The sequence below is a fragment of the Ascaphus truei genome, chromosome 6 (assembly GCF_040206685.1).
Source record: "Ascaphus truei isolate aAscTru1 chromosome 6, aAscTru1.hap1, whole genome shotgun sequence".
In the NCBI taxonomy this organism is placed as follows: domain Eukaryota; kingdom Metazoa; phylum Chordata; class Amphibia; order Anura; family Ascaphidae; genus Ascaphus; species Ascaphus truei.
This window is the reverse complement of record NC_134488.1, coordinates 66,655,882-66,683,168: the sequence shown is the minus strand read 5'-3', so window position 1 is coordinate 66,683,168 and position 27,287 is coordinate 66,655,882. Positions and strand designations below refer to the sequence as shown.

General features: G+C 47.4%; 1 protein-coding gene across 4 annotated transcripts in view; it reads left to right on the top strand.

Annotated features, from left to right (window-relative positions):
• LOC142497197 (myotubularin-related protein 9-like) overlaps nt 1-27,287 on the top strand; it is a 40,498-nt gene that overhangs the window by 3,288 nt on the left and 9,923 nt on the right. For 2 of the 4 annotated variants that reach the window (XM_075604678.1, XM_075604677.1), the window contains exons 2-8: nt 16,043-16,243; nt 17,264-17,530; nt 20,534-20,696; nt 21,470-21,595; nt 21,730-21,903; nt 22,049-22,266; nt 22,384-22,545. In XM_075604678.1, the coding sequence (XP_075460793.1) occupies nt 17,307-17,530; nt 20,534-20,696; nt 21,470-21,595; nt 21,730-21,903; nt 22,049-22,266; nt 22,384-22,545 (1,067 nt within the window). In that variant the 5' untranslated portion in view covers nt 16,043-16,243; nt 17,264-17,306. The remainder of the gene's footprint in view (nt 1-16,042; nt 16,244-17,263; nt 17,531-20,533; nt 20,697-21,469; nt 21,596-21,729; nt 21,904-22,048; nt 22,267-22,383; nt 22,546-27,287) is intronic. The other 2 variants (XM_075604679.1, XM_075604680.1) reach the window with 2 other exon arrangements.

Sequence of the window (27,287 nt, the reverse complement as noted above, 5' to 3'; positions counted from 1 at the left end):
AAACATACTGGGAAAATAATACACGTTGGTAACCCATATAATTAAACATTGATGCTGCGCATCAAATACATTTTTGGCTCATACATTGCAACCTAATTATTCGTTAACAATTTAAACAGACTTTTTGGCGGATGATTTTTACGCTCTTTTTACTTTTTTTGTTGCACAGAAACATTATTTTTTAGTACATACCATTAACTTCTGTACGCCTAGAACAGTCCATTTTTGTGTGTCCCCAAAAATGAAAAACTCTTTCATGACTCTGCAATATAAAATGAGATTGTCATGCGTCAATTTTGCATCACAAAGGCCATTGGTGATGCTTAGTTCAAAGGCCCCAATGTCACAGTCATTTCTAGCTGCATATGGGGAGATTAGCACACCAGACTTGAGTTTATTCATACTATCAACGTTTCCCTGTGTAGCCCTCTTTCCTCCACCCTACGTGAGATTGAGGTGGGTAGGTGTATCTGACTACTTATCAGTGTGGTGCTGTACCTGTTTGGCAACCAGGAGGGCTGAGCTTCTGCCACGGGGAACCTGGGGTATATACTTACACTTGGTGCAGCGCCTCCACTGATGAGGGATCCCAACGGGGTGGGAGTGTGCCCTCACCAGAACCCACATACAGAAAAATACACACAATGTGAATAAACAGTATTTACTGAGCATGAACGATAACTTCCATGAAACTCTCTTTGCATAACATCAATACATCATATGAATAACATTGCATCACCCTGAATGCATACCATCCCCTCACCCACATGTCCATCAGCACATCACCCTCAGTTCCTTTGATAATAATGTGAGTGTCCACAATCATAATGAGAGTGTGAGTGTGAGGGATAGCGCTTCCCTGTGTTGGGGCCCGGTGGTGCACTTATTCTACTACCTCCCTAATCACTGCTCCTGATCAGGATAATCCTTGGACTCAGCAACACTGCACAGTGATCCCACGCCGCACTGCGCTGCTCTCTGCAGGAATAGATACACTTTCTGCACTCAGGCTGCACAGGCATTCAGGCACTGTCCTGCAGCAATGTCTCTTCCTCTTCTGGCTATGATGAAGGAGTCCCTGTCTTATGGCAGTCCCTATCACATACAGTATTCCTCTAGTGTCTCAGGGGACTAACTGGGCCCTGGGGATATACCTCTACCCTAGTCCCTGCATGCAGAAGATCTCTTACTGTAGATTCTGTCTGATCCCAGACTCTGGCAGCCCACCACGTGCAACTGGCACTGGTGATATTACACACTGTATAACTTATTAAGCAAACCCCCTTCTTCCTATGAGGGGCCTCTCACTGACACAGTCAAACTAACTGCTGTCGCTGCACTCCAAAGCCACACTGTCTTTTCTAGTCAGAGCACACAGCACTGCAGCTGTGTCACTGACTAGACTTACACACACCTAAGGGCAGGGTCCCTACCTAAGGGGCCTACCCTATGAACTACCCACTAACCTAGTGGGGAGTGGGACCTACCTGGGGCCTGGGGGTAACCTGGTCTAGTGTAAGAGCCACTTGCTCCTTACACACTTCCTCCCCCTTCCTTCTCCCAGCTCCAACTGACTAGCGTGGTCCCTGCAACATTGTATCCTTCTCCCACAGGAGAAGCTGCAAACTCTATTTGCTGGCTGGCTGCACGTGATGTGGGTGAAAGGGCAGTCACCAGAGGCTGCTGGGAAATGTAGTCCACTCAGGTGTTACGACAGTGCTGCCCGCAGACCAGACCCGTCCCCTATGCTGAGGTGGGACGTAGGGATACACGCACCCGCAGCAAAGGGAGCGCGTCCGGAGTGTGGTGTTAGTGTTGCCAGGCCAGGTATAGTAAGGAAGACAATACTTGCCAGTACCGGTAGTAGAGGAAGAGTAGTTATTGGGGTTGCCAAGGCCAGGGATTGGAGAGTTGCGGAAGGTCGAAGGTATAAACCGTGTGTCAGGGATGCCAGAAGTCACGAAGTCCAAGTAGAGCCGAAGTCGAGAGCCAGAGGGGGTAGTCGTCCAATCCGCGTCAATACCTGAGGAGTCACTGAGAGAGTAGTCAAATACTTCCATACAGAACTATGTCGAGCAACGAGTGATGGGACGCACAGGCATAATAAGGCTGGGCAGGCCAATGGGGAAAGGAGGCAGGCCTGGAGGACTGCAAGGAGTCCACCCTGATAGGAGGGAGGTGTTACAGCCCAGCTGAGTGTAGTCATTGATTTGCATGGAACTGTGTGATGCTTGGGGGCGACGCCTCACTGCAGGAACAGTGGTTAAAGGTGCTCTGTTAGGCGTGTGCTCTGTAAGCTGGGAATGCATGCGCATAACGTCTGGGGCTGGCGTGCGTGCGTGTGTGCGTGGATTCGGTGACTGACACGCGTATGCGCATGGGGTCAGTGACAGACGCACGTGTGCGCATAGAGCGCGGAGCCGGAGACACACGCAGAGGCTGCGGTTCAACAGGCACCTCTTCGGTTGGTGCAATCCTGTGATGGAGAGGAGCCTGAGTTCCAGTGGCAGACAACGGAGGTATGTGGGATTTGCGCTGCAGGCGCTTGGACGCCTGAGTACCGACGGGAGGTGAGTAATGGTCGCGCTGACGGCGCTGAGACACCAGATTCCTTACATCAGGACCTCTTTAGCATTGGGACCGCGTGCGCTATCTTTACTGCCGTTATGCTTAACTGCGTCTGCGCGACCTCTAGAGGGCCTCCCTGCCTCTCTGCTTTCTCAATGGTGAACCGGGGAGCCAAAGGGGACCTGGCTACACCTGTATACATTTTTAGGGAAAATAGAGAAGTTGCGCCAAAAAGGAATATCCTACTTTTCAATATGTAACTTCAGTCCTTTCCACAATGCAGTTCCGCTGCCCGAGTCTCTCAGAGGTGATTCACCAACCTCTGTGTAAATATATGGTAGAAAAGGGGGAAGGGTCCTCAGGCGCGTTATTCTGCTTGTGGCTCCACGGCATGTAAACGTAGGAAATAAAAAGGGAAGAGAGGGGAACCACAGTGAGAAAACAACACAATAGTCATACACAACTCACTTCTTCATTTAGGGGGGTAGACAGTGGATATTCAATGTGGGAGGAGACACACTCACATCAAGTCTCTAATCTTGATTAGATGACTTCTCCTCTATAGGTGATGGGATGGGTTGAGGGTGAGGGGATGCCTCCTGGTATCTTCCTCAAGGAAATAAGAAAAAAGGGGGAAAAAATAGTGCAATACAATTTATTAACATGTAAACAAAAGAGATTAAAAACTCACAAGCGGCCAATATCTATTGGCATAGGGAGGAGATGTAGCCAGACTCCAAAGAGCGTCCCTTTCCGGGTTAGGGTGTCTTGTCTTGGCTGGTTCCCTGCTGGCAGGTTCTTCCTGTCCGTGCGTCGAGTTCAGCTGACTGCAGAAAAGATGTCCAAAAGCCCGTGCACAGGCTGGGTCTTTCTCCGTCTGCCTTTCCTTTCCGCACACACGATACACAGCCCCTGTTCCGTTGCGCATGCGCCCGCGCAACCGGCGAGATGCTGGTCCAAAAAACAGGGAAGTCAAACTCCTCACTACGGTGGCTTGTGGTAACCAAAAAACGTCAGACGCGTTTCGCTATTGCTTCCTCAGTGACGTAGACAGGATCAGGGTAGTAGCAGTCTTTTATACCTTGTAATTTCGTCGTTTAACTCTGGGTGTGCTGATTTTTGGCAGGCCACTTTAATTGGGTCGCTACACTCAGTTGGGCATGTCTCATCCATGTTTGCAACAGTGAATGCATCTTGGGCAATAGATATAATATAATAAAATTGAACATTTTAATTTCAACAACTTAAAACTTTATAGACAAGTGGCATACTTAAAAGTTACAAGCCCCATGTATGGAATTGATTTGAAAGATAAAAATGGAAGATAAAATTGGACGTTTGGAGAGAGGCTTATCTATTCACAGGGACTTTGTCAAAATTCTATACTTAAGATGTGCTTTAAAAATATAAATAATTACTTCTATAAAAGGTCTTTTAAAATATTAAATGTGTTGATCTTGGAAGAAGATGAATAATAGATGTTACTGTTAAAATAAGACATATCAATATTATTAGGGGTGAGTGTATTATTCAACATAAGACGAAGTGGAATTTGTTGGCTGGTAACTAAAGTTTAGAGCCCCAAAAACTTTTGAGAATGCCATCTGTTTACACACATATCAATGGGTAGTTACATATGAGCCAGAAAATTGAGTCTTAGACCCTAATTTACAGAAAGATGATTTATATTTAAATTTGCTACTCCAATATCGGTTATTATATGTTGGTAATGTGATAACCAGCTGATCTATTTTGCATAAGCAGTGGAGGTTATTAGCTTATGTGGTAGAGTTTATTATCGTTATGGGAGAAATGCAGTTACCTCCATTTCTAAATTTAACCCTTTTGGTGCCAGGGTTTGGAGAGTGAAAATCCAAAAGGATTCTCTCTTATTGATCTTTTTAATATAGTCTCCTCCCCTCCAATCTGATTTAACTGTTTCAATGCCATTTTTTTTTAAGCGGGATGGATTCTGGTTATGTTTCGTTTTATAATGGTTTGAGACACTGTGGGTCTCTAAACCATTGCATATGTTTCTTATATGTTCTCCCACTCTCGTTTTCAGTTTACGTATTGTCCTACCTACATACTGTAGGTTACAACCACACTGTAATACATAAATCACACCTTTACTATCACAGGTAATGTGTGATTTGATGTCGTAGTCTAAGTTAGACATAGTGCAGTTGAAGGAAGTTGTTTTGCTACTGGTTGATGTGTTGTTCCTACAGGCCTTACAGTTTAAACATTTTTTGAAGCCCTTGGACAGTTGATCTAACCAGCAGCTTGTAGTCTTTGGAGGCAGAAAACTTGGTACTAATCTCTGCTTAATGTTTGGGGCTTTTGAGTAAATTACAGCGGGTTTATCCCCAATTACTTCTTTTAAAAAATCATCTTGTCTTAGAATATGCCAATGTTTTTTTAAAATCCCTTCTATTTGTCTTGAATTTGTACTGTATGTTGTGATAAAAGGAATAAAAACATCTGATTGGCTATTTGTCTTCATATCCTTTCTATTTATCTCCCCTACCTTTTGTATTGCATTGTCAATTGTTTGTGCTTTGTATTCTTTCTCTAAAAACTTTTCCTTCATTGGTATTATTTGTTTTTCATAGTCACTCTGTTTTGTGCAGTTACGCTTCAGGCGTCTAAATTCACCATAGGGAACGTTCTCCAGCCAATTCTTCTTATGACAACTATTCGCCTTGATAAAATTGTTGCAATTAACTGTTTTAAAATGTGTTCTAGTGTTAATCACTCCTAATTCGATAAAAATTTCTAGATCTAAAAATGTCACATCCGATATGCTTGTGTTATAAGTAAAATTTAGATTTAAATTATTGGTGTTGATGGTAGTAAAAAAGGTTTGCAACGATTCGAGGTCGCCTTTCCATACAATGATAATATCATCTATGTAGCGTTTGTAGAGCACCAGGTTTGCCTCCCACGTCTTGTTGGGCCAGATTACTGGATCTTCCCACCATCCAAGAAAGAGATTTGCATAACTGGGAGCAAACCTGGTGCCCATTGCGGTCCCTCTTTTTTGCAGATAATAATCACCTCCAAACCAAAAGACATTATGGTTAAGAATAAAACCAATTCCGTCTATTAAAAAATTCTTCGGTATATCTTCTAATTCCAGATACTTCTCCAGGCAGTACATTGTGGCATCACACCCCTGCACATGATCTATGCATGTGTAGAGTGATGTGATGTCACATGTGGCGAGTATATAGTCTGACTGCCACACAATACTGTCTAGTGATTGTATCACCTGTGTTGTATCTTTCAGGTAAGAAAGCAATTTTTTCACTGCAGGTTGTAATATGGTGTCTATGTATGCTGAGAAATTCTGCGTTAGGGAGCCGATCCCAGATATTATTGGTCTTCCTGGGGGCTTAATTAGAGATTTATGGAGTTTTGGCAGATAATAGAATACCGGCATTCTTGGATTTGATGTTGTTATAAACTCGTGTTCTTTTTTTAGAAGAATCCCGTTCTCGAGGCCTTCATCTAGCAATGTTGATAATTCTTTAATATATAATGTAGTTGGGTTTGATTTTAATTTAGCATACGTAGTTGTATCTCCCAATAGCCTCTCCGCCTCTTCTATGTAATCTGCGGTGTCTAAGATCAACACCCCGCCCCCTTTATCTGCCGGTTTAATTACTAGCTCCTTATTATCAGCTAGATCATCCAAAACTGCTCTTTCTTTCTTTGTGAAATTGGGTCTCATTTTAGTCTTTCTATCCCCTATTGTTTTTAGATCTTCTTCCACCAATCTCTGGAAGGTCTCTAAATAGGGACCCTTACAGAAGCTTGGATAGAAGGTCGAGGTTTTTTTTAATGACGTGTGTACAAAGTGATTGTTGTTATCCTCTACACTCGTCATACTTGTATCTCTCTGGTCCTTCTTGGTTTTTTCAAAGTACCTTTTTAGAGTCAATCTCCTTACATATTTTTGGGCATCCATAAATGTTTGAAATGCGGATGCTCTGTTTGAAGGAGCAAAATTTAGGCCTCTGCTTAAAATACCTTCTTCTTCTTTGTTTAGATTATACTTGCTAAGGTTAAATATTCCTAATTTGGTGCTGGGTTTATCTATCTTCATTGCTCCCTTCTTCCCCCCTCTACAGCCTCTCTTCTTCCTCCATCTCTTCTTTCCCTGGATGTTACTCCTGAATTTGCTCTCCACATCCGTGGGTAATATCCCTCATGTTCTCTGTCTCGTTCCCATCCTCTCCTCTGTTCTAAAAAAGGAGGTTCTCGGTTCTGATGTTGATTGTCTTTTCTCCATGGTGATCTAAACCTTTCATAGTCTCTTCTCTCATTCTGATTACTCCCCTCGTAGCCTCTATCCTCTCTATACTGATGATCTTTAGAGGCTATATCTTTATTTTCTCTAGCATGATATTCTTTCTCCCTGGACTTCAAACTAACGTGGTTCTGCTCTGGAGATCCCCTGCACATCTATACTATGAATACATTTTAAATGTAAAAATATTTAGTAAGCACCAATACAGCACTCACCCCCCGTGCCCCCCCATAAAACCAATATTTATTATTTTACATTCAGGATTAATACCCCAGGCCTGCGGGTATCCACTGCGGTCCGGACGGGTATCCGCAGGCCCCACAGTGCACCTCGTTGGTACCCACGGGTGTCTGGGGTCATCCGGGTGGTCCCCGCTAGGCGCCGTGGGCCTCCAGGTGGTACCTGCAGGTCTCGGCGTGCCCCAATGGGGTCCACGGCTGGTCCCCGCGGGTGTCTGGGGGTCCCCAGGTCATTCCCACAGGTATCTGGGGACCCTCGGGTGGTTCCCACAGGGGTCTGGGGCCCTCGGGTGGTCCCTGCGGGTCCACGGGCCCCCACAGCTGTGGAGCCCCTGGTTCTTCCCCACAGGTGTACCCCATGGGTCCGCAGGTGGTACCGTGGGCATCCGGGGGTCCTCAGGCGGTCTCCATAGGTCCCCGCTTACCCGGCGGTACCAATCCTGTATGTAAAAAAATAAAACATGGCTTACATTTAAATAAATACACCCACCACCACCACCACCACCACCACCAAATACACACAGTACAGTAATGGGCAAAATAACTATTATCCAGATATGGATAATAGATTATTTGCCCATTATTAAACACAACATTAGCCAGCATAAATAAAGTTAATAAATACAGTTCTACTTACCACAGCCAATATGAAGAGCGTCCTCATCAGGATAGTGCAGGTCCTTGTCCTCCATTGCCAGAAAGCATACATACATAAAAAATACAATCTAATGTCGCCTAACCCCTCAATCACCTTAGCGGTTAATAACCGCTATAGTAATTAAGGGGTTAACCCACCCTGCCCCGCTACCCCCCCAGGAGGCCTAAGCACCCACCCCGGACCCACTATACCCACCCTGTAACCCATTGAGTAGTATAGTGGTACATCATACCCATATAATAATATGGGCCTGATAAGCCACTATAGCACTCAATGGGCACCCTAATCAAAATACATTAATGCACAAAACACAAAATAATAAAACATTCAAAAACACAAAAACAAAAACAAAATTCACTAAATAAAAACAGTAGCCAAAGATTTGGGATGAGCTGGCAGCAGCCTCGATCAATGTGATTACCAAAGAAAATGGATACAGGGTTTTGTACAGGTGGTACCTTTGCCCCTCGCGGTTAAACAAAATATATCAAACCCTATCCCCACTGTGCTTTAGAGTTTGCGGAGGTGAGGGTACAATGTACCACATATGGTGGAGATGCCCTGGGGTGGAATCCCTTTGGAAAAAGTCCTATGACCTCAGATATGACTTGTTGGGCCTAAGAATTGCTCAAAACCATTGGCAAGCCCTCCTTAATAAAACCCTTAAGCTAATTAAACATATCCTAACAGCAACCAGTTGCTGTATTGCAGCCTCTTGGCGACTAAAATGTCCAACTATATTAGAGGTAGAAAAAAAGACTATGGAGGACCCACCTGAAAGAAAAACTGACAGCCATTCTTAATGATTAAGTGGCTCAGTTGGAGGCAGTCTGGGGACCTTGGATGGTGAGAAATGATCCCCATGCCTCTGATCATCAAGTGCTTACAATATAAGTATCTGTAAAACCCTCACCGGAGAGGTCCCACAAATAAAGTCACAGTTTAAATAAAGTTAGCTCACCAAATCATGTGCCCAAGAAAAACATATCAGGCTGTGGCTGACCTGTGTTCAGAAAGCGTGTGACCGGGACAATGCAAAGTACCAACCTTTCAATTAAGTATGTTTACATGAAGTTGCACCTGAAATGTACCCAACCCCTTTTGCTTTGATTATTTTTGTCAGTCTGTATCTTTATTATGATATGTATTATTGTCTTTAAATGTCCACATACCCTCCACTCCCCGTCTTCCTTTCTGTACCCCCTTCCCCAAAACATCTGATGAATAAAAAATCAAGTTATAAAAATAAAAATGTCCCACGACAGGACCATACATAATAGAACAATAATAAAACGACATTACAATATAACAATATAACGCTTACAACTAGCTTTAAAGGGTGCGAAGGAGTAGATGTAGCAGGTCTGGACCCGTAGAACTCCCGTCAGCTTAATGCGTTCCTTTCTGAGGTGGGGGCCTGATTAGGGTGACCAGATGTCTCGGTTTTAGGCCTCTGTCTCGACTTTTTGGGGTGCTGTCCTGGTTTTCTATGCTGCTGGCCGCACATGCACAATTGGCGCTTGCCGGCTGCTTGTGCGCATGCGCGATCGTCAGGCTCCGATCAGGCACGCGCATGAGCGACTGGCAAATGCCGATTGCACATGTGTGGCCGGCAAGCGCTCTTTGCGCATGCGCAGTCCCCGCGGTCGCGCCTCGTTTGTGGTGAGCTACGCGTTACACTACCAGTAGTAGCCTCCTTATCAAGCTGCCTGACAGCTGTCTTAATTCGGCCCTGATTGCTCAGGTACCTCTAGCTATGTTAACCCTCTGACTGATGGTTTCAGCAGGCAGATGTATGTTTCCCAGGCATACTCATCAGTAATTGACTTCACCCTGTCACAGGATCCACAGGATACAGGTAGCTCTTGTTCAGCTGTCCCTACACTAGAGTGGTGCTCACAGTGGTCTACCCCATGCTCATCTTCAGTTTCATCATTCTGCTCTAAGAGATTAAAAGGGGTGAATTCTGGATCCAACTCAGGAATCTATCTCTCCATATGTCTCGTGATCCTGCTGGTCGTATCGGAGAATCCTCTTGTGGAGGATTTATCTCATCAGAATACAAGATCTCAGACAGGTGGCCTTACTTCCTTTCTCCTCTGTATTCCTCATCAGACTCATCATCACTTTCATTTGTGTATAGTTTTAGGTGAATACAGGTTGGACCCCATTCTCTGTTTAACCTGTCACTTCTTCTAGGCTGGGTATCTACCCCCGGAGTCTCTTCCCTCACAGGGCACCTTACAAGCTGACTTATGACCAGTAGGTGATTCCTATGCAGATTTTTTTCTGATCCACTTCCCTTTTCAGGTTTCACTCGGTGTATAGGAAGCCCTTTTAGTTTCTTTACTACGACATAGGGCTCTGGTTTCCAGTGGTTGGCTATCTTATGCTTGCCCGGTATACCCAGATTTCTGATGAGAAGTAAGTCGTGCACTTGTGATTCTTGGCCATGTACCCTTTTACCATACCTGCCTTTATTTCCCTGGTTTGTGGTGTCAGTCGTAGTAGTAGCCAATATATACACATACGCCTCTTGCAACTGTTCTTTGAGCCTTAACACAAATTGCATCTACAGTAGGTTGTAGGGGACGTACCATCTTCTGCCACTCCAAAGCACAAGTTGATTGGCAAACTGGCTTCCTGCCCGAACATCAGATAATATGGATAGTACTGTCATTCCGGGTACAATTATATGCATGCAACAGGTGATGCACATGTTGACTCCACTGTTCTTTTCTCTGGGTATTCAATGTGCCCATCATGTTCAATAGTGTCCTATTAAACCTCTCAGGTCCCCCTGTGGATGGTATGGCATTGTTCTGGATTTCTTTATCCCACAAAGGCATAGCAGCTCCTTGATGAGGCGGCTTTCAAAATCTCGTCCCTGGTCAAAATGGATACTAGCAGGTAGTCCATAATGAACAAAGTATTTGTCCCACAGCACCTTGGCGACTATAACAGCTCGCTGGTCTTTGGTCGGAAACGCCTGTGCATACCTTGTAAAGTGGTCAGTGACCACTAGAATATTGACAGTGTTTTTTCTATCAGGTTCCAATGACAGAAAGTCCATGCAAACGGAATCCAATGGCCCATTGCTGGTTATATTTACTAACGGGCGGCCCTCTTAGGAAGGGTCATCCCTAGTACACACCGATCGCAATTCATGCAGTATTCTTCAACATCTCTGGCCATTCGGGGCCAGTAGAACCAGCCTTTTACTAGTCCCAACATCTTGTTGGTACCCAGATTGACATGGGTGTCGTGGAGTGAGCTTAGTACCACCTGTCTGTATTTGTAGGGGAGTGTAACAGCGACTTATCACTGTTTGAGAGAATCTGCCTCTAAATACAGCAGTGTGCTGGTTAATTGCAGACAGGCAATTAACTAGACTCCACCTGGACACATTAGAGCTTTAAGAAAAGCCTCCTGCTGGAAACAGGAGAGAGATTCCTTAGCTCATATTTAGGCTGATATAAGGAGAAGGAGGACTGCAGATATTTCCTTAGCCCACAACTGGGATGACCTGAGGAAAATATGATGTCTTGATACACACAGGACTGTATGCTGACAGCAGGACAATGAGACAAGACCTCTCTATACCTGGACATAGAGTGCCATAGCACACAAGGATGCTGACCCAGGAGAACAGAGAGGCCTTCCCCTACAGCTACAACAGAAACAGATAAGAGACTTTCTTGTTGGACTAGTGTGTGTGTGTGTGTGTGTGTGTGTGTGTGTATGTATATATATATATATATATATATATATATATATATATATATATATATATATATATAAAGATAACAGCAGGCACTTCAAAGGCTCCAAAGAAATAGGTGCTTGTTCAACAAAAATAACAGGAAGCCAGGTGTCCCACCAAGGAGACAAAAAACAGCACTCAAGGTATATTGCAAAAGTGTATTTGAAAAAAAGCAGGCACATATAAATCCAACGTTTCGGTCCTGTATAGGACCTTCCTCAGGGGCGTGCTGGAGAACACTGCCCAAGGAAAACATATATACCCATCACCACCTGTGTGCATAATCAAGAACCAGCTGATTGTAATTAAAAACGGGAGTACTGTAGGCGCATGGGAGCCCTGTCATCACTGTGCAGCAGCTCAGCCTCACCACTCCTCTGTTTACACTTAACCAAAATGAAAGTGCAGTATTAAAAACACATGAAGAGGTGAAAATATATACTCCAGATGCACAGTATTACTAAAAATTGTGCTACAAAAAGCAACAGTAGTATCTTTGTAGGGAGATACATTTATGAGTTAAAGTTGGGGATCTTACTGCCATTATATATATATATATATATATATATATATATATGGGGTGGTAATCAGCCTAGCTACCCACTCAGTTAGATAGGGCATATACAGTGCTGTCTAGTTATTCTCCAAAGTGGAGCAGGTTTTTCTTTTATGTTTTGTGTTTATATTGTTAAAGGAACAGGCAATAAAGCCTTATATTAATTTCACCCTAAAAAGTCTCCATTTGCATACCTCTGCACACGTGTCTTACAGGGAGTATCAACTGTTTAGTTACCAAGTGTTGAGATTTCTTGTTGACGCGAAACTGCACTCCACATTTTATTACTAGATTTGGCCATTGGCTCAGGGTGCGCTCCTCTGACGGCCAAGGCCGACTTCTTGCCAAGCATACTTCTTTTAGGCATGTATCTGTCTTCTGCACCTCCCGAAGGTCCTGGCTGTTTAATGGTTGCAACCCCTCCATGGCTACTTACGCAGGAAAGGTATAAGCAAGGGCTATAGCAGTGGGGGATATCCCCGTACTATCAGCGTTGCTGTCATCATATATCTGGATGTCTCCATTTTTTTGCACGTGGTTCATACCCTGGCTGTAATGTCCCACTGACTATCAGTCCCCGGGTATCACTGCGAATCCGAGACAACGCATCAGCGTCAATTTTCTGTCTTCCTCTCTATATTTCAGGCTAAAATTGTACTTAGCCAATGCAGCTAATCACCTATGACCAGTGGCATCAAATTTAACCGACGAGCGGATATGAGCGGGTTGTTGTCCATGTGTACTACAAACATTGCTCCATACAGGAAGTCGTGCAGCCTTTCAACTACTGCCCATTTAAAGGCCATAAACTCAAGTTTATGCACCGGGTAATAATTTTCTGATGGGGCTAACCCCCTGCTCACAGGTATTATATCAGGAATGTTCACTATATAACACGGTCCCTAGTCCTTCTAGGCTGGTGACCACATATAATACACAGGGCTTTTGTTAATCGGCAAGCGCTAGTACTGGTACATTAGTGAGGTGAGCCTTGACGGCTTTGAAGTCCTCCTCGCACCTACGTCCAAATGGTTCATTCATCTTGAAGTAATCTTGGCTGGTGGTTCCAGGGGCCATGCTGTGCCTTTGAGTCGACGGGTAACCTGTAATCAGTTGGGTCAATGGCTATACTATGGCCAAGAAGTTTTTCACAAATCGCCTATAAAATCCGCAGGACCCTAAGAATGATCGTAGTTCTGTCAACTGCCTGGGTCTGTGCCAAGATGCAATAGCCTCCAGTTTGGACGGATCGGTAGCCACCCCTTCTTTAAATACGTGTGTCCCACATATGTGATGGACGTTTGACAGAACTGACATTTGTCCAGTGATAGCTTCAGCCTGCTCTCACTCAGCCGATCCACTACCTTCATCAGGTGGGTCTCATGCTCTTTAAAGATAAAAAAGGAGAGAAGCGCAGTAATATTAGCTTTACTAGTCACAAAAAGTAAAAATGCTCTTACAAAATAGCTGTGCATAAAGATCAGAAATTATGATGGGTTCTTTGTAGTCCAGTACAGGAATTCACTCGATCCTGTTGGCGTGTCCACCCGACTGATCCGTCTGGTGGCACCTCTATGTTCTCATGCTCTTCAAAAAATGATTAAGTCGACCCAAATATACTAACACATCTAGCAAGTTCATGTCCCACACAACTCGTTCCATCAGTTTCTGGAATGTGGCTGGGGCCCTGACACTCCTTGGGGCATGCGTTCAAATTGATGAAACCCCAAAGGGCATATTAAGGCTGTCTCCTTTTCTTGCACACACATAGGAATCTGATAGTTTCCGCTACGTAGGTCGAGGACGAGAACCACTTGCTCCCTGTGAGACAGTCCAATGCATTTTCTATGCTTGGCATAGTATATCTTGTATGTCAGCCGGGGGCCAATCTCTGCGACCTTTCTCTAAAAGGGTGGGTATCATAAATGCGTATCCGGTGCTCCACTCCCTTTGCCCATCCTATGTTCCACTCATGGGTAGAGAACACTTCAGGCTTTCGGGCCATACGCCTCTTCCATTGTTCAGGGGCAGTACTGTCGCCAAAGTGAAACATATCTGGGGTCAGCTTACCGCCGTCAGTTCTTTTCTGCCGGGCTGGACCCATTACTTTGGCACTGTACAGGTGGGCCACCACAGTGCCTCTTTGTACCAGCACATCATGGGCAGTCTCGTTTTTTACTTCCACTACAGCCCTCTCCATTTTCTTTGTGGGTACGGACAGTACTCCACTCTTTACAAACAGCCCTCATGGATATCGTCCATGAGGGGGTCTGTCTATTATAGCAGTGGGTCCTACTATGTCCCACAAAAGGTCACCTTTCAATTTATCTTTTGTATACTGTGGGGGGGTACCCTGACTGGGCACGGCAGATGCTTCAGGTGCCGATCATACCATGGTTGAAAGATAATGAATACTTGGGATCTGCTATCCTAAAGGACGTCGCATTTCGTCTCCACTCGTGCTGACCGGTCAAAGAGTCCTCTGGGTAAATGGGATGTATGCTGTTCTTTGGCCGGTGTTGTCCTCTGCGTGTGGGGCCCAGTATGCTCCTTCACTGTGTCCCGTTGTCATTTCCTGGGTTAGAATGGGACCGGATAAATTGCTTGAAAAACTGTAGAAAGGTTCTCCCTCAGTCACACAAGACAGAGACAGACAGAGAGTCACAGGCAGGCCCGGCCTTAGACTTTGCGGGGCCCAAGGTGGCACTCTGGCAGCCGGGCCCCTATGGTGGATGCTATAGTTAAAGTCAAAGCCAGTTGAGGGGTTACAGAGTCCAGCCCCCCACCAACTGTCATTTGCAATGGAAAACAAATTTGAGCACATTTGCGATTGTTTATTTTGTTACCAAACATTTGGTGCGGTCTCTCTCTCCCTCCCTGTCTCTATCCCTCTGTGTCTCCCTGCCTCTCTCCCTCTCTTTGTGTCTCCCTGTCTCTCCCCCTCCGTGTCTCCCTCCCTCCGTGTCTCTCTCATTCCCTCTGTGTCTCCCTGTCTCTCTTCCTCCGTGTCTCTCTCGCCCTTCCTCTGTTTCCCTCCCTCTCTCTCTCTATCAGGAACATGGAAACCTTTGCGGTAACACGGAACCCCCAAAACAACAAGAGACTGATATAAGTTAAATAGATAGTGTTCAATGCTCACACCAAGGTAGTTAATGAAAAAGGTAAAACAAAAGGGATCTTTAAAATCCGTAGAGCAAGGTGCAAAAAGTGAGGTAGCCAGGTAGAGACAAAGATCAGGGGGCAAGAAGTGCAAGGGGAACACAAGGCAAAACAAAAAGGTACCTGTAAAGCCTGCAGCGTTAGATGCAAGGTAATGGTAGCCAGGGAAAGACAGAGCAGGGGCAAGAGAATAGCCAGACTGCTGCTCAGGAACAAATAAGTTGACAAGCAACATCTAGCAGGCTGGGCGGGGTTGATATACCCTAAGCCAGGCCTGCACAACTCCAGTCCTCGAGGGCCGCAACCAGGCCAGGTTTTCTTGATATCCCTACTTTAGCACAGCTGGCTGAATTAGTGGCTCAGCATGACTAGAGGTGAGACACTCTACAGTGTTTAACATGAGCGGGGTGAGACGCTCGGCAGTGTGTAACTTTGGAGCGGTGAGACGCTCTGCAGTGTAATATAAGAGGCGTGAGACGCTCTGCAGTGTAACATGAGTGTGAGACGCTCTGCAGTGTAACATGAGTGTGAGATGCTCTGCAGTGTAACATGAGTGTGAGATGCTCTGCAGTGTAACATGAGTGTGAGATGCTCTGCAGTATAACATGAGTGTGAGATGCTCTGCAGCTTATATCAGGGAAGTGGAGTGTTGGTCTGAAGGTCTTGTGCAGGGAAGTGGTTAGTGTGGCAAAGTTAAGCTGAGAAGAATAGGAGGGTTAAGATCAGGCAGGGAGAGGGTTAAGTTATTGCACAGCGTGGCCTCACCAAATTTTTTGTGACACAGACCGCTACTTCCTCACTGTGACAGCGAGGGACATGCGTCCCCCCCACCCACCGACATGCGTTTGCCCCACCTCTGTCACCGTGTTCTGGGGTCTCAGTGACAGAAACTGCGGTGCCGGGTGTTCTGCTGGAGAGAGAAGTGTCATCACATCCTGGGGACAGCGACACAGACCGCACGACCCTGTGTGACTGAGCAGAGGAGGTACAGGGGGGCGGGAGATTATCCTAAATCACTGGGGGTTTATGGTGCAGATAAAATCATGAGACGTTAACTGTGTCTAAGGCTGCGTCCCCGCTAGCGCTGGTTGGGGCGGCACTTGCGGAGGAGACTTACATATATAGATATATGTAAGTCCCTGCTCACACGGTGCGTGCAGCGCTCGTGCGCGTGCAAACACGCTCAGCTGCGATCGGCGCTTAGCAAAACAAAAAACCTATACATATCGCGCGCTCAGCTGGCCCGCAATGCCCCCTCCCCCGCGTACAACAGGACACCCGGCGCTCATGCTTGGAGCGCTCTCCAAGCATGAGCGCGCTCAGTGCCTGCGGGGACTTAGCCTAAGGCTGCGTCCCTTCCGGCACTGACCGCGCTTGAGAGAGGTGATGTTACCAACTCTCTAAGCATGAGTGCCGCGTGTCCTGCCTATTTCGCAAGCGCGCACGGGGGGGGGGGGGCATTGCGGGCAAGTTGAGAGCGCTTCAAAGTCACTTTTTTTTGTCTGCTCAAGCACCAAGCTTGGGTGAGCGTGCGTGCCCGCACATGAGCGCGCACCGCGTGAGCGGGGACTTGCACATATAGATTTATGTAAGTAAAAGCAGCAAGCGCTGAGCGCACAGCACGCTCAGCGCCAGCAGGGACGCAGCCTTACTTTGTTCTTTGTTTCTCTCCGCTCTCCACTCTGCGAAGCAGCTTCCCTGCACTGGGGAAGGTTTTAGTCCCCATTCATTTCAATGCAGCTCGTCTCTTCTCCTGCACTGGGAAGACACTTCAAGGCATATTGAATAAAAACCTGTCTTTTCTTTGATCTCCCTCTGCGTTTCTTTTACTTGCACCGTTTCTCCTATTTTTCTTCTCTTGGCCTTTCTCCCTATTTTGCACCCCAATGTTCTCAGTTGTCACACTTTCCTCTTACTCTCTTCTTCACTCACCCACCCACTCAGTCTGTCCCATTCTCTCTCCCATTCATCGCATGGACTCACCCCCTGATTTCCTGTCTTGCAGTGACTGTGACCTCCTCACCTTCGCTGTCACTCCCTTCTCCTACATGGAGCTGTCCGAGCTCATCCAAACCTCCAAGGTGGAGAAAGTCTGTGTGTCCTGCCCCTTAATGCCCCCCCTGACCGGGACCCTGTGTGTCAGCAGCCACCACCTGCTGCTATCTGCCCCTCCCATGAGAGAGGTGGGGCAGGAAGGGGGTGCAGCGGTGCAGGAGGGGGGGTTCTCAGAGATATGGCTCTTGCATCGTGTTGTGGATGCGGTGGAGAAGAGGTACAAATCAGAGCCCGGGGTGCATACAGTGCTGTGTACGACCAGAACAAGATAATTTATCACATTAGATGTGCATTGGGGCCTTTTTGTTTCAGTGGTCATGTGTGGTAGACAATCAGCTTCATCTAGAACTGAAAACTAAGCAGGGAGAACAGAGTGGAGAACTCAGGGTGAGCAGGGAGTCAGAAAAAGCAGGATATTCAGCGCTCGTGCAGTAGTAAAATGTGGACAATCCCTTTGCAGCACGCGCATGGAGCGTCTCCCCAAAGGCTCCTACTTCAAGGTGGTCCCCCCTAGAGGAGGGGGATGGCACCCTGAAAAACAGAGTAAGAAAAAATGCACAAATGCGCACCAGGGATTAGTTGATGGTAATTTATTAAAAAATACACAAGTACTGAGAGGATCCAACCCCACCTCAGCTACAAATGCTAAACAGCTAAAAACTCAGTATTATTAGAGAGTACCTCCAATGCTACCTAAGCTCTAAGCGGCACAGCAAACAACCACAATAAAATACATGGAAAATATAAAACAAATATAGTGAAAAGTCTATCTAACGATTTAGAATGAAACCGCCATAGAAAAATGAACAACTGGCAAGGGGAGACGGACACTTACACTGAGGCAGAACGCCGGTTCACGGTGACCGCAAAAGGATCCGGATCTCGGCACCGTGAAGATGGAAAACACCGCTTGTGCCTCTTGCAGGCTCCGTCTCAGCTTGTCAGGAAACACGCGCAGGATGACCTGTCGTGACCTCTACGCGTTTCGCACCACGTGCTTCGTCAGGAGGTCACGTACAACGTCATCCGCGCGCATTTATAGGCGGCACACAGTCAGATGGGACGGCCCCCAAAACTGACACCCTTGATATGCCTGATTGTTGCGATCGTAAAAAAACCCTCTTACTCAATACAGATGATAAAGATAAGGTAGATAATAAGCAACTGAGTATTATACAGCTCATACAAAAGGTAATAAATCGCTCATATATTATAAAACATACCATCCACAACAAAACCCTTATAATAAGGAAAATATATATATATGACCTCTAGTATTATGTATATGCCTTATATTGAGTCACAAAGCATGGAACACAAGGTGAGCAGAGAGTCACAAAGCATGGAACACAGGGTGAGCAGGGAGTCACAAAGCATGGAACACAGGGTGAGCAGGGAGTCACAAAGCATGGAACACAGGGTGAGCAGGGAGTCACAAAGCATGGAACACAGGGTGAGCAGGGAGTCACAAAGCATGGAACACAGGGTGAGCAAGGAGTCACAAAGCATGGAACACAGGGTGACCAGGGAGTCACAAAGCATGGAACACAGGGTGAGCAGGGAGTCACAAAGCATGGAACACAGGGTGACCAGGGAGTCACAAAGCATGGAACACAGGGTGAGCAGGGAGTCACAAAGCATGGAACACAGGGTGAGAAGGGAGTCACAAAGCATGGAACACAGGGTGAGCAAGAAGTCACAAAGCATGGAACACAGGGTGAGCAGGGAGTCACAAAGCATGGAACACAGGGTGACCAGGGAGTCACAAAGCATGGAACACAGGGTGAGCAGGGAGTCACAAAGCATGGAACACAGGGTGAGCAGGGAGTCACAAAGCATGGAACACAGGGTGAGCAGGGAGTCACAAAGCATGGAACACAAGGTGAGCAGGGAGTCACAAAGCATGGAACACAAGGTGAGTAGGGAGTCACAAAGCATGGAACACAGGGTGAGCAGGGAGTCACAAAGCATGGAACACAGGGTGAGCAGGGAGTCACAAAGCATGGAACACAGGGTGAGCAGGGAGTCACAAGGCATGGAACACAAGGTGAGCAGGGAGTCACAAAGCATGGAACACAGGGTGAGCAGGGAGTCACAAAGCATGGAACACAAGGGGAGCAGGGAGTCACAAAGCATGGAACACAAGGTGAACAGGGAGTCACAAAGCATGGAACACAGGGTGAGCAGGGAGTCACAAAGCATGGAACACAGGGTGACCAGGGAGTCACAAAGCATGGAACACAGGGTGACCAGGGAGTCACAAAGCATGGAACACAGGGTGAGCAGGGAGTCACAAAGCATGGAACACAGGGTGAGCAGGGAGTCACAAAGCATGGAACACAGGGTGAGCAGGGAGTCACAAAGCATGGAACACAGTGTGAGCAGGGAGTCACAAAGCATGGAACACAGGGTGAGAAGGGAGTCACAAAGCATGGAACACAGGGTGAGCAGGGAGTCACAAAGCATGGAACACAGGGTGAGCAGGGAGTCACAAAGCATGGAACACAGGGTGAGAAGGGAGTCACAAAGCATGGAACACAGGGTGAGAAGGGAGTCACAAAGCATGGAACACAGGGTGAGCAGGGAGTCACAAAGCATGGAACACAGGGTGAGCAGGGAGTCACAAAGCATGGAACACAGGGTGAGCAGGGAGTCACAAAGCATGGAACACAGGGTGAGCAGGGAGTCACAAAGCATGGAACACAAGGTGAGCAGGGAGTCACAAAGCATGGAACACAAGGTGAGTAGGGAGTCACAAAGCATGGAACACAGGGTGAGCAGGGAGTCACAAAGCATGGAACACAGGGTGAGCAGGGAGTCACAAAGCATGGAACACAGGGTGAGCAGGGAGTCACAAAGCATGGAACACAGGGTGAGCAGGGAGTCACAAAGCATGGAACACAAGGGGAGCAGGGAGTCACAAAGCATGGAACACAGGGTGAGCAGGGAGTCACAAAGCATGGAACACAGGGTGAGCAGGGAGTCACAAAGCATGGAACACAGGGTGAGCAGGGAGTCACAAAGCATGGAACACATGGTGAGAAGGGAGTCACAAAGCATGGAACACATTGTGAGCAGGGAGTCACAAAGCATGGAACACAAGGTGAGAAGGGATAGAAGGGAAAGTATGGGACAAAGGGAGCAGTGTACCAGCATAGGTCTGTTGATGGGTGATGTTTTTGGTTTGGCGTCCCCTTGTCTGACCCATTTCCTGCTGCAGCGTTCAGAACATGGGCCGATACCAGAGAAGGGAGAGCAGCGGCCAAGAATCAGAGAGCAGGTCTGGCTCGGGGACGGTCACACTGAGATGTAAGGACCTGCGAGTCGTGCAGCTGGAGATCCCAGGCATGGAGGAGACACTGAATGTAGCCCGCTCTGTGCAGGTCAGTAACAATGCCAACAGGGTGTGAGGGGCAGCCTGTGCCAACAGGGTGTGAGGGGCAGCCTGTGCCAACAGGGTGTGAGGGGCAGCCTGTGCCAACAGGGTGTGAGGGGCAGCCTGTGCCAACAGGGTGTGAGGGGCAGTCTGTGCCCAAGGGGTGTAAGAGTCAGCCTGTGCCAACAGGGTGTGAGCGGCAGCCTGTGCCAACAGGGTGTGAGGGGCAGCCTGTGCCAACAGGGTGTGAGGGGCAGCCTGTGCCAACAGGGTGTGAGGGGCAGCCTGTGCCAACAAGGTGTGAGCGGCAGCCTGTGCCAACAGGGTGTGAGGGGCAGACTGTGCCAACAGGGTGTGAGGGGCAGTCTGTGCCCAAGGGGTGTAAGAGTCAGCCTGCCCCTAACAGGGTGTGAGGGGCAGGCTGTGCCAACAGGGTGTGAGGGGCAGTCTGTGCCCAAGGGGTGTAAGAGTCAGCCTGTGCCAACAGGGTGTGAGCGTCAGCCTGTGCCAACAGGGTGTGAGCGGCAGCCTGTGCCAACAGGGTGTGAGGGGCAGCCTGTGCCAACAGGGTGTGAGTGGCAGCCTGTGCCAACAGGGTGTGAGCGGCAGCCTGTGCCAACAGAGTGTGAGCGGCAGCCTGTGCCAATAGGGTGTGAGCGGCAGCCTGTGCCAACAGGGTGTGAGGGGCAGCCTGTGCCCAATGGGCAAGGACATGCTGTGCACTGTGTGACATTGGCTGTTTGCCTCCGGGTGTGAATGACATTGATTCTCTGCCCACAGGCTCTCTCCTCACTGGACGCCATCACCGTGAGTTACCCGTTCTTCTTCAGGCCGCTTGGGCGCAAGTTGGGGGAGGGGTGGCCCCGAGACACCACCGAAAACTTTTACCATAAGATCGCAGATGAGGTGACATCACTTTTACTGTATGACATTATTGTGACTGTGTGCGAAATCACTGTGACCTCATGATATAATTGTGACCATGGAACATAGCTGTGACAGTGTGAAGATGGTTGTATCTCTGTGTCTCTTCGCCTCAGACAGACGCCTGGAGGCTGACTCAGGTGAACACAGATTTTGGGGTTTGCCCCAGTTACCCACTAAAAGTCATTGTGCCCAGATCCTGCCCCGATGACACCCTGCGTGGGGCAGCGACATTCAGACACGGAGGCAGATTCCCCGTCCTGAGCTACTACCACAGGAGCAACAAAACGGTAAGACCCCCCTGGCAGTGCCCTGTGTCCCCTCCCAATGCCCCATGTCGTGTCTTCTCCTTGGTGGTGCGCCTCCGGGTGCCCTCTCCTTGGCAGTGCCCTGTTGCCCCCTTCCTGGCAGTGACCTGTGCCTCCCTGTGCCCAGGCGTTGCTGCGCTCTGCCCAGCCCCTGGTTGGCTCTACTCGCCGTCGCTGTGAGCAGGATGAGGCTATGTTGGAAGCAGTGCTGACCGGGCGATCATGCGGATATATCATTGACACTCGCTCTGCCCAGGAGGCTAAACAGTCGCAAAGTCTGGGGGGTGGAACTGAGAGTGAAGCCGGATACGTCAAGTGGAGGGTGCTGCACCGCCGGCTGGAGAGGTGAGGATAGCTGTGGGGGCATTAGCGAGAGATGGCTGTGCAGTATTCCCCATAAGAGATAGCTGTGCGGGTCTGTCTGGCACTGAGCAGTCTCTGTCTGTCATTGTGGTCTCTCAGGGGCCGGGCCTTGCAGGATAGCCTTTCACGGTTGGTTGGCGCGTGCCATGAGACCACACTGGGGATGAGTCGCTGGCTCAACAGGTTACAGGCTGCGCGCTGGATGTCACATGTCATGGAGGCTCTGACCAGCGTGGGACTCACAGCCCAGTGTATGGAGAGGTGAGGAGGGGGGGGAGGGGAAGGATAGATGAGGGGGGGGAGAGGAGAGGAAGGCTGGGCAGGGGAAAGAGGAGAGATAGGGGGGTGCGAGAGGAAAGAGTGACGGGACAGAGCAGAAAAAAAGGAGAGAAAAAGGAGATTGTGTGAGAGGGGGAGTATCAGGGGTGAGAGGTAAGAACGGAGTGTGAGGGGTAACAATGGAGTGTGTGAGGGGGAGAGACTGACCTACATCATTAAAAAGCATAGTGGCTAAAAGTGTGTTCCTCAGATGGTGATAGTCCCTGTCTCAGATGTCACCGATATATTACTTTCATGCTGCCCAAATTAAATGTATCAGAAGCTACAAGGACAGTTTAGTTTTAGCATTCGGGCTCCATAATCTTTAAGAGGTTCTTGCTTTGCAGCACTTTGCTTTACAGCCTCTGTGACATTTATATTGTGCTCACATTGCAATGTCTTTATATATGATGTATAACCTCCGTTCATTTCATGTAACCATAACTCTGGTCATTATAACTCTGTGCCCAGGACATACTTGAAAACGAGCGGTAACTCTCAATGTATTACTTCCTGGTAAAACACTATATAAATAAATAACATTGCCATCCAAGTAATAAACTATCTTCACGTTGCCAGAAAGCAGTGCTGCTGATCCAAGATAATTATCCTGAGAAAGATCTGTGCTAATTACACTAAAAGGAAGCCAGTTTTCCATATACCAAAAGGCTGAATAACATACTTGGCAGGATGCCGAGACGTTGGTGCCGACCCTATAAAATGGAGCTGTCCATAAACAGCAAACAAGAGTCATTAGTGCGCAGATAGCAGATAATGTCCACACATTACGATGGATTACAGAAGCCAGAGAGGGGGCTAATTCTTAAGAGTATAGCAACATGGCTGAATTTACCAAGTTGTCACAAAGCGCTGAGGTACAGTGCACGATTAACTGTGACACCATTAATGATGTCATACAAATTTTTAGGATAAGATAAGACTGTCACAGAGGGCATCTCTCTACTACCAATGATAGTAATTGTCTCATCAGGGCTAATGTAGAAGACATCCTGACAACCACTGACACAAACATTGTTATCTGCTTACAGAGTTATTCCTAGAATATGTTTGGAGAGCTGCAGTTTCTTCTGAGTACAACTTAAAGGAGTAATACCAGCACACGCCACTTCAGATAACTGGCTTTCTATAAATAACGGCACCTACTGTCTGTAGCACATTAGACACTAGATTAGACCGGTGGTGCGCAAAATGGGAGTCGCCCCCCTCAGGGGGGGGGGAGATTTGTCTGGGGGGGCACGGGCGGTGGCAGAGGTCCCGCACTCCTCCCCAAGGCATTTAAATTAAATGCCGAGGATCGCGTGAGGCCTCTGCAACAGTAACACTTACCGGGATTCAGACGCGTCTCCATGGTAACGCAAAATCATTTGATGCCGCAGGGTCATGTCACACGCAACCCTGGAGCGTCATTTGACGCAGCTGGCAGGTAGGAGAGGGGGCGCGAGACCGGAGGGGGAGGCAAGGCAGGGGGGCGCAGATTCAAACGTTTGCGCTCCATGGATTAGACCTTTAAAACTTACATGATATGGGACGACAGGCTAAAGATGTCCCAACTACCCTCAGCTTACTTAATATAACAATTGCTTTGCGCCTCCTATGGGTAAGGGTAGTGAGAGGCAGCTTGTCTGTACTGTACAGAAACTACATTACCTCAGACTTTATCTCTGTACCTAGTGTTGGGATTATATTTATAATGGGTTCGTCTACATGGCCAAAAAGAGTTCTGCTTTGTCAGCAACTTATCTTAAGAAGAGTAGTGTAGTTCAACAGGTGCAGTACCACATACCTGTAGTAAGTGCAAACAATGTTTGTACTGTATATCTTTATTTATATAGCGCCCACAATGTACTCAGTACTTTACAAAAGGCAATAGGAAAGGAAATCCCTGCCCCGGAGAGCTTACAATCTAAGTGGAATGTTGGGAGAGTTACAGAGACAGCAGGTGAGGGAATAAGTGCAGTAGATGGGAGTGCTTGGCCACAATGGGTGGTACTGTATGAGTGACTGTGGGTGTCGCCGTTGCCGGCACTATAAGCACAGCCTTAGAGGTAAGGCGGAGAACTTTGTAGGTGATCCGAAACTTGATGGTAAGCCAGGAATTAAAGCAATATTTATTCCTCATTTAGGTATATACTTATAACTAGCCAGTAATAAAAGCAGTATGCATTATTCCGGCTGTGTCTATAAGGCTGCGGCCCGCTAGCGCTGACCGCACTCATGCCTGAGAGCGGTGACGTCACCAACTCTCCAAGCATGAGAGCCAGGTGTCCTGCCTATTTCTCAAGCGCGCTCAGAGTGGCATTGCGGGTAAATTGAGCGTGCTTGAAGGTCTCTTTTCTTTGTTTACGCAAGTGCCAAACGTGGGTGAGCGTCCGTGCCCGCGCACGAGCGTGAGCGGGGACGGGACAATTTCACTTGCCTAAACTAACCTCGCCAAGTGGCCGCAGCCTAAGCCTTCCAACACACAGCTTACTTTACATTGGAAGTTCCTTATCCTCAGGGTGACCATTCGTCCCGGTTTAGTCTATACACATGTGGTTGTATGTCCACTCTTGCTCCCAGCTCGCACACCTACTTACCTCTCACTAATTATTTTTAGTACACTATTATGGCTGGCTTCCTGTCGCAATTGCCTGACTTTGCTGCATGGAGATCGGAGGCGGACAATGTCTTTTCACTAGATGGGGATTTATCTGACAGTGGGGTCACCAGTATAAATACCTACTTTTCAGGTTTGGAGAAAATATATAAGAGGAGGGCTAAATTATGGTGGGAGGTAGCGAGTCTTGAAAAGTACATATCTACTGAACTCATTCCGAGGGGTTTAAGAGTAGACCTACCCCCCCTCAACTCCAAACTCTGACCCAGAATTCCTCATCAAATGGAATGAAATTCTAGGCATTTGTTCTGCTTCTCTTATGAAACTGTTAGTTGAAACAGATAATAACACACTATCAACTGTTAATATAGAACTAGCAGAGCAACGCAACGACGCAGAGAAATGGCGTGGTAACTCTGAGTTCATTAGCTTGGAGAACAGATTAGAAGAGACAATAGGTAGATTCACGCGCGAATTAAAAGAAAGAAAACAGCGCAAATACATTCGAGACACAAAGGACTTTAAGGAAGGTAAAATTTACAAACAAAAAAAGGAAAACCCTAAAAAAGTCCGTTTTCGTCACCCTGAGTCCTCGACTGACTGGGACACTTCTAACGAGGAGAGTGACGGTGGGGAAAGGAGAGAACAGGGACCAGTCGACACTTCCAGGGTGGGTTTTTTAGACCAAGACCCCCGCCATCAGCCACCCCCAGAACGTGCAAGACCCGAAGAGGCCAGATGGGGTGGGCTGCGTGACAGAGACACCTGGGCATACAGGGGGGGGCCCAAGCGACGATCACGCCGCCGTCGTTAATTAATGTTACGGACGACTTTAGCCAGGTGATTAATCTATCGGATATGGTCCTGAGTAGGAGTCAAGTAGCAGTCCTACAAAAGGGACTGTCCTTCTCTCCTACGGAGGACTTTTCCAGATTTGACTGGATTAAGGACACATTTGTTTGGCCGCAAATTATTATTGCACAAGTTCTTTAAAAGAAGGGCGCAGAACCAACTTAGGGCTATAGGTCAGGAAGAGTTTGATGATCAATATTTAGAAGCCATAAACAACTTAGCAGCACTAGAAGAGGAGTCACTTAGGGCACCGGGCGAAGGCCCATTCACCACCATGAAACCTAAATCACGGTTTACACCGGCACTTGAGACGTGCCATAATGTGGCAACCTTTATTGCTCTAGTTGTTGCGGACATTGAACACCTTAAGCCCAGACACTCCAACACTAATTTGACCCACTTGGAGAGACAGTCTTTGTTAGAATTGAAACTTAACACGACTATCACGATTAAACCCTCAGACAAAGGGGGCAACATCGTGATAGTCAATACAATAGACTACGTCAATGAGAACTTGTGCCTACTATCCGATCGCGATTGTTTCGCGATATTGAGAACTGATCCAACAAATGAGTTCCTACGTGACCTTAAACTCATTCTGGATGAGGGTGTACAGACCAAGGCCCTCACCCTCAAAGAAAGCATGGCACTTCTTAACAAAAATCCTAGGATGGCCACTTTCTACTCCCTCCCCAAAGTGCACAAAAGCCTGGAAGCGCCACCAGGGCGCCCAATCGTATCAGGGATCTCGAACATCACTGAACAGAGCAGTATCTACGTCGATAAGGTGCTTCTTCCCTTTGTAGTCACACTACCCTCTTACTTGCGGGATACAAAGGACGCTCTTAACAAACTGAATGAGGTGCAGATCAGGGATGACACGTTACTTATCAGCCTGGATGTAGAATCTCTGTATACTTCTATAATACATGAGAGGGGCATCCAGGCTGTAGAGTATTACCTCAACACAAGGCCCAGTGAGTTCGGTAGTCACAACACACTGATACTGGACCTACTGAGGTTTATTCGCATAACGTGTTCACCTTTGACGGTAAACTATACCACCAACTCCGGGGCACAGCCATGGGGACCACCTGCGCCCCCACCTATGCCAATCTTTATTTGGGCTGGTGGGAGGCGGAGGTGGTATTCCAAGAGCGTCATCGACAATATACCTCTCAAATCCTTTTATGGATTAGGTTTATGGACGATATCT